This window comes from Camelina sativa, chromosome 1 (genome assembly GCF_000633955.1).
Source record: "Camelina sativa cultivar DH55 chromosome 1, Cs, whole genome shotgun sequence".
Taxonomy (NCBI): domain Eukaryota; kingdom Viridiplantae; phylum Streptophyta; class Magnoliopsida; order Brassicales; family Brassicaceae; genus Camelina; species Camelina sativa.
Window position 1 is genome coordinate 12,506,567 of NC_025685.1, and position 8,338 is coordinate 12,514,904.

Below are 8,338 nucleotides of genomic sequence, written 5' to 3' on the forward strand. Positions count from 1 at the left end.
GGGGGGTTTAAGAGAGGTCGTAGCTGAAAAGAAACAAAAAAAAATAATCAGATAAATCAAAAAACATTAAGAGAGCCTCTTATTTAGTAGATAAAAGTGCAGTTTAACGGAAGATTTGCAGATCAAGTATCACCACTCTAGCTAAGAAAAGAAAATTAAACAAAATTAAGAGATTAAAGGATCGATGCCGTTGACTAAAGTTCTTTGTGATATCTCACATTAGTTGCAATTTCTAAATGACGCCAAAGTTCTATAAAACATACCACAAACATTCAAAAGAAAACCAAATATTATTGAAGAAATCACGAACAAGAAACACAGACACAACACTAAAACATAAACTAATGATGAAAAAGACAGCCAAAAGACAGAGAAGAAACAGAGAAACGACACCAAAGATCCTAATTCAAACACAACGAAACAAAACACTACTTTCAGAACATCTTGGAACTAGTACATCGGGAAAAATCATCTGGATAGTATCACTTAAGGAGAACCACCGCTTGAGCTCGGAACACCACCACCACTAGATCCACCACCAAGTCCACCAGGGAATCCCATTGCACCGCCCAAACCACCAAACGCACCACCAGCCCCACCAAGAAGCGGCGTCCCAGACGGCAATGTCATGCCGGTGCCACCACCAGGCATTCCAAAGAATCCGCCAACTCCGGCAGCACCGCCGATTCCGGCACCATAAATGAAGTTCTTCTGATCATCGAGAGGGGCATCAACGGTGGTAGGAGACTCAGATTTGGTAGGAGCAGCGACTCCTCCGAGGAGAGGCAGAGTCTGAGTTTGCTGCAAAGTGCGAGCACTTGCGTGGACCAAAAGCAACGTAGTTGCAGAGAGAAGCACGAGATTAGTAACTGATGAGAACTTCATCGCCATTTCTTCTTTTATCACGAACGTATGATAGTTAAGAGATTGCAAAAGAGATCGTTGAGATGTTCTGTTTTATCTTGAATGCATGCATGCATGGATGTATTATATAGAAGAAAAGAGACAGATTACAGTTGAAGATAATAAATTGGGTTTAGATACTTTAAATTAAAGATGAAGAAAGTGTTAATGACTTATCCACGAAGATCATTGGTCATGACAGTCATCTTTTATGGGGAATGTAATGGTTTATGTATAGGGAGCTTCGTAGGCCGTTGGACTGGACTGTGATCGATTCACAAGATATAATACTACTACTAGTAGACTGTGATTTAATTTTGTCGATACGTTGAAATAATTCACTTTAATACGTTTGACTTAAACGTTTTATCACTCCAATTAAAAGTGAAGCCAAATTCCAAGACGGTCTGTTTTTAATAGCAGAGACTGAGCCAATTGAAATGAAAAGAGTGTTTTGAGAATTCTAATGCCAAAGGGTAAAAAAAAAAAAAAACAGAGCAAGTTCGCTAAGTATTGAAAGTTGGCAGGTGAGGGAAAGTCAAAGAAATAAAAAAAGTCTTATTAACTTTTAATTAAAGGAAATTGTTAGTTTTTGCTTATTAAATTGTAAAGAAATACTCCATGTTAAGAATTAATCTATAAATAATGTAGGCTCTTAATGTTAAGGCAAAGATATCGTTCTTAGAGATTCGTTTACAACTTATTCTGAGAGCAGTTGTACTTCGTTTGTTTCTTGATCACCAAACAACAACACTTTGGAACCGGTCCGGTTCTATCTTGGGAGATCGAATATTTTCGTTTTTTTTCTTCTCTATAATTGAGATTTTCTCTTTTCCTTTCCCTCTCCTCTGTATAATTGAGTTCTTTTTTCCTATTTGAAGTTTGAAGTCTGATTCTAGGGTTTACTACTTCACCATGAGATCACGGAACGTCTCGGATCGTCTAGGGATTTCTAAACGCAATAAGCGATTGAAGACCTCAGTCAATGAAGAAGGCAGCGAGCCGATCCCGATGGATATTCTTATCGAAACATTCTCCAAGTTGCCAGTGAAATCTATAACCACATGTCGATACGTATCCAAGTGTTAGAGTTTTGATTCCAACAGAGTAAGAAAGCAAGAGAAAAACAGAGTATGAATATACTCAGTAAAAGAAAGAACTTTTTATTAATCTCAAACTTATAGTTTTACATCCACGATACAATAAGTTTATATAATAAACAAACAGACACAACATGTGAATATTCGTGTATTGTGGTTATGTAGTTTAAACGACACAACTTATTCTAAAGGTCACGACTCTTAACTAAATAAACTTAACATAGACATAAACTCAATTAACGACCAACACTCCCCCTTAATTGAGTTATGGTCATACACTAAGCTTTCTTCTTCGTTTGTCATAGCTTTCAACTTGATATTCAATATCCTTCCGGCAGTAGAAACACCTCTTTGATGATCTTCTCTCCTTGGCTTGTCATCACTTGGATATTACCTTTCCCCTTTGCAACTGGCTGCTTCTCCCTTTTCTCTCTTAGGTAAGCAGCTCCTTTCTTGCTTGGTGTCTACCTTTGAACACCATTCTTGAATGATTTCCATTCCAAGAAAATAATTCAACAACCCCAAATCTGTCATCTCAAACTCCAATTTCATGTCTTCCTTGAATTTTTCAATGAGTTGAGGATCGTTGCCAGTGATCACTAAGTCGTCGACGTAGAGACTAACGATCATAATCTCCTTGTCTTTCTTCATCACATACAAGGCTGCATCATTCATGCTTCTTTGGAAACCACATTGGAGAAAATATGAATCAATTCTCCCATACCAAGCCCTTGGGGCTTGTTTCAAGCCATATAATGTTTTCCACAACCGTAGAACTTTATCTTCTTCACCTTCAACTACAAATCCAGGTGGTTGTGAAACATAGATCTCCTCTTTAAGATCTTCGTTAAGAAATGCCGACTTCACGTCCATTTGATAGAGTTTCCACTTCATTTGTGCCGCAAGAGCGAGAATGGCACGAATTGGGTCATATCTTGAGACCGGTGCAAACGTTTCAAGATAATCAACATAATATTGTTGAGAAAAACCCCTTGCAACTAACCTTGCCTTATACTTGATGGGATTTCCATTTGCATTCGTCTTGATACGATATATCCACTTGACACCAATAATATTCTTCTTCTCCGGTTTATCCACAAGCAGCCATGTTTCATTTTTTTCTATCATCTTTATTTCCTCTTCCATGGCTTCTCTCCATTCTCTGATCTCTGCAGCTTCATCATACGTTTGTGGCTCCGTTGACACAAGAAAACACGCTTCACTTGCTTGAGCTTCTTCTGCTAGAGTCACCTTTGGTGTGTTTTGAACAATCTCATTCACTGACTTATATTTTTTTGCTGGCTCAGAAGTCTCTCCTTCTTCTTCATCGTTACCACCATCATTTTGTTGAAAATGAATTGGCCTAGAAATGTCTTGAACTTGCTCCGTGTATGGCGTACATGGCTCTGTACGTGACTCTTGATTAGTAAGAGGAGAAACAAAATTCCTTTTGACTTCTTCATGTCTATCCCAATCCCATTTTCTTCCTTCTTCAAAATGCACGTCTCTAGATATCTCCACCTTTTCATTATTTAAAATGAAAATTATGTAGCCTTTTGATTGGTTGCTATAACCAATAAAAATTCCACGTTTGGCCTTCACGTCTAATTTGCTTCGTTTTTCATCGGGTACATGAACAAAGCATAGACTTCCAAAAATCTTCAAGTGTCCAACTGCTGGTTTGTGCCCACTCCATTTTTCAATCGGTGTGATGTATTCTTCAATGGCTTTTGTTGGTAAACGATTTTGCAAATAAGCCGACGTGTACACCGCCTCTGCCCACAGTTTATGTGGTAAACCTTGATCTGTAATCATGGTTCTCGCCATCTCCACAAGTGATCGACTTTTACGTTCTGCAACACCATTTTGCTGAGGTGAATATGACAGCATTACTTGTCTCTCGATTCCACAGTCTTGACAAAATTTGTTGAAGTCATATGAAGTAAATTCTTCACCTCCATCAGATCGTAGCTTTTTAATTTGACATCCCGCTTGAGTCTCCACTAAAGCTTTAAACTTTTGAAACATTGAGAAGACTTCAGACTTGTTCTTTAGAAAATATACCCAACACATGTGAGTATAATCATCTACGAACAGTAAGAAGTACCGACTTCCATCAAGTGAAACGGTTTGCATCGGTCCGCACACGTCGGAGTGAACAATCTCAAGTTTCTCCCTCGTTCTTGTTTGAGACTCCTTTGGAAACGCATCTCTTGCTTGTTTCCCAAGTTTGCATGCTCCACACACTTCTTTGCTGACTTGTAACGTTGGTAATCCAATTACCATTCTTTTGTTTTGCATTTGTTGCAGTCTTGAATTCCCCACGTGACCAAACCTTCTATGCCATATCGCTGCTGTTTCTTGCTCATTCATACTCATCGCCATTTCTTGTGATGGATTCCATTTGATTGGAAAACTCTTGTTCTTCATTCGTACCTCCATAATCTTCCTTCCCATGGAATCTAATATTACGCAGAGTTTGTTCTCAAACATCACATGATTTCCACAAGATAGAATTTGTGGAACACTGATCACATTCTTCCCTAAACCGGGCACCAAGAACACATCTTTTATAACTCGCTTTCCTCTGTTTGTCATGACAATAATATCTCCTTTGCCGGCCGTCATGACAATCTCTCCGTTTCCGACTCTTGTTGGAACCTTGACACTTCTATCCAGTCTTGTGAAGTAACTTTCTTCTTTTGTCATATGATTTTTACAACCACTGTCGACCAGCCAAACGTCTTCTTTCGTGGGTGTTGGATTTTCTTCACTTGCACTAAAGAGCATATGAACTCCATCATCTTCATCTTCAAGGCTCATGTGTGCCCTTTCATACCTCTTAGACTGACATTCCCTTGAACCATGACCACGTTTGCCACATTTGTAGCATATCAGCTTCTTTCTTAGATCTATTCCTTGATCTTCATTATGAGGTTTCTCCCAGCAATAAGCCTCTGTATGATTATCTCTTTTACAGAAGCCACACCATCTTTTGCCTTTGCCTTGATACCCATGGCTTTGGTTGTTGAAAGATTTGAACCCAGATTTTCCTCCTCTTGTTCTAACACTAAACGCCCCTTCCGACATAGTCTCGCCTCGGGCTTCCACACGTTTCTCATGTGCTTTCAGAGTTTCTATTAACTCTGTTACCGGTAACGAAGTCAGATCCTTCGTTTGCTCCATCACAGCCACTATGCTGTCAAATCTTGCTGGGAGAGATATGAGAATCTTCTGGACAATTTGATAGTCTATCTTCTCTTCACCATGAACCCTTAATTGATTTCCCAAATCAATCAACTTCTCTGTGAACATCTTGATGTTATCACCTTCGTTCATCTTCAAATTTTCGTACTCCCTTCTCAACGATTGTTGTTTGATCAATCGTACTTGCGGAGTGCCTTGGAATTCGGTTTGAAGAGAATCCCAAGCCTCCTTTGATGATTTTGCTGGTGCTATGCGAGAGAAGATCTGATCGGACACGGCCGTTTGCAAAATTTGCAAAGCCATCATATCATGTGTTGTCGCTTCTTCCCATTTGGTTTTCAAACGTAACACTTCCGTAGTCTCCTCTCTTTCCATCGGTTGGCTCGGAAGTCTGTCTTCCACCACCGACCACAATTTTCTGGTTTTAAAGATGGTTGTCATCTTAATAGGCCAGAAATCATACTTATCCCCATCGAATATGGGAATCACTTGATGCGATGTTGCTCCCATCGCTGCTCTCTTTTTTTTTGCTTGATTTTAGTGCTTACTTGTGCAGATATTTGTTTTTGTTGTCACTTGAATTAATATAGCTCTGATACCATGTTATCATATTGAGAGGTAGAAGATAAAAACAGAGCAAAACAGAGCAAGAGACCTTTGTCTCTTCTCTTTTGAGAAGACAAATGAAAAATTATATTTACATGAAACTTGTTGTTTACAATCAAGACAAAATTGGTTATATAGTTAAAAAATAGACATGATAACACAAAGACTTGTATCTCTTCGTATTTGATAACTCTCCAGTGAAACATCACAAACTGCAACGTTTAGACCGAAACGTTGCAACTATTTGACCAAACTTAATTATCGACCAACACTGCCCCTTAATTGAGTTATGGTCATACACTAAGCATTCTTCTTCGTTTGTCATAGCTTTTAACTTGATATTCAATATTCTTCTTCCTTGAGGATCATTTATGGAACAGCATTTACGAAACACTTAGCAAATTTCTTGCTAAGTCCGGCAGTAGAAACACCTCTTTGATGATCTTCTCTCCTTGGCTTGTCATCACTTGGATATTCCCTTTCCCTTTTGCAACTGGCTGCTTCTCCCTTTTCTCTCTTAGGTAAGCAGCTCCTATCTTGCTTGGTATCTTCCTTTGAACACCATCAAATTCACGTCTCCGTGACGTCTCGTGCGTGAAACGTTTTCACGTCTTCTTCAGTTATCTTATCAACCGATTTATGCTCCATTTTTTCTATGAGGTAAGCATTCTCCTTTAGTGCTTGGTGTCCCATTTGATCACCATAAAGTGCTCCATTTTTTCTTTGAGGTAATCCTCCTTTATTGCTTGGTGTCACTCTTTGATCACCATCATGTCTCTGCGACGTCTCTTCTTCGGTTATCTGTATAACCTCACAATTTGTGCAGTGCGTGAATCTTCTCCACGTCTTCCTCGAACAAGTTTCAGGATTCTCCTTCCACAACTCTAACTCACCATCTCTTTTCTCCATTTCCTTTTGAGAAGATCTCATATCTCCTTCGTCCCTTTGGAGCCTTCTTCTTGAAGGTACTGTTTGTGAACGTTTGTGAAGGTTGATGGTATTCTCTCTTATCACCACCATCTTTTCCTATTTCGATCTTCTTTTCTTCTTCTTCTTCTCACCCTTGATTTGTTGTCTCCATCTGTTAAAAAAAAAAAAGTTTTTTCATTTTTGTTTTGCTTGGACAGGCTCTAAGACCAACCTGGCTCTGATACCATGTTAGAGTTTTGATTCCAACAGAGTAAGAAAGCAAGAGAAAAACAGAGTATGAATATACTCAGTAAAAGAAAGAACTTTTTATTAATCTCAAACTTATAGTTTTACATCCACGATACAATAAGTTTATATAATAAACAAACAGACACAACATGTGAATATTCGTGTATTGTGGTTATGTAGTTTAAACGACACAACTTATTCTAAAGGTCACGACTCTTAACTAAATAAACTTAACACAGACATAAACTCAATTAACGATCAACACCAAGTACTGGACCTACGTACTTAGCCATCCGGATTTCACAGAGTTGTTCTTGTCCAAATCTTCTGCTCGCCCGCAGATCTTGTTACCGTGCTTCAGAAACGACGAAAACAATGGGTACCTCTTCTTCTCCTCAAATCAGCCTCAAAACCCTGATCGCAACTCATCTCCTATATCATCTTATCCTCTTACACATGTCCCCGGACCATGTGACATTAGTCGTCCTGTACACGGCATGGTCTGTCTTAGAAGCGAGCGTATCGTAAAGGGAAGGGCAACACCACTGGATGTGTCGGTTATATATAACCCTAGCACCGGAGAATTTCTAACGTTACCTGAAACCAAGACGACAAAGACGACGAGGGACCTGTCTTTTAGGTGGCGGAGCTATTTAGGGTATGATCCGGTTAAGAAACAACATAAGGTCTTGTCCATGGCATATATGAAACAACATGAAAAGAAGTATCAGAAATATGAGAAATGTGTGGAGTTTCAAGTTCTAAGTCTCGGAACTGGAAAGCTAACATGGAATGTTGTCGAATCTTGCATATCCCATTTTCCTCCTGAAGCACGTAGTGAGATATGCATCAATGGTGTTTTGTATTATCGAGCTGAGGTTAAAGACTCTTCCGGGGTTACCATGTCTGTTGTTTCTTTTGATTTTAGGTCTGAGAAGTTCAACGTTCTTAAATTCATGGAAAGTTTTACTCTGTCTGATACAACAGCCTTGGTAAACTATAATGGAAAATTAGGTGTGCTGATGACAGACGAGTATGGCGGTTTTGTTACAAGGAGAAGTACATGTTTTGAGTTGTGGATTCTTGAAGACTTGGTAAAACATGAATGGTCCAAGCACATGTATGAATTGCCTCCTTTGTGGAAGAATGTAGGTCACGATGGGTTGCATTTTGATGGAATGATAGGTACAGACGAAATTGTGTTGTTGTCTTCCGGTGTAGATGATGTGCCTTACGTTTTGTACTACAATATCAAGAGAAAGATGATCGTAAGAGTGGAAATCAAAGGAATCAAACCGTTTATGGTTGAAGGATTTCACATCTTTCTAAACCACGTAGAGAACGTGAAGCTTATTCAAGCATAG

At 39.0% G+C, this 8,338-nt stretch overlaps 2 protein-coding genes across 2 annotated transcripts; one reads left to right on the forward strand and one right to left on the reverse strand.

The window, feature by feature from the left end:
• On the reverse strand, positions 272–948 carry LOC104788991 (glycine-rich cell wall structural protein 1-like). Its single transcript, XM_010514750.1, has one exon. The coding sequence runs from the start codon at positions 889–891 to the stop codon at positions 487–489; it is 405 nt and encodes a 134-aa protein (XP_010513052.1). The 5' UTR covers positions 892–948; the 3' UTR covers positions 272–486.
• On the forward strand, positions 7,472–8,338 carry LOC104707272 (putative F-box protein At3g23960). Its single transcript, XM_010423591.1, has one exon. It carries the CDS (start codon positions 7,472–7,474, stop codon positions 8,336–8,338), a length of 867 nt encoding a protein of 288 aa, XP_010421893.1.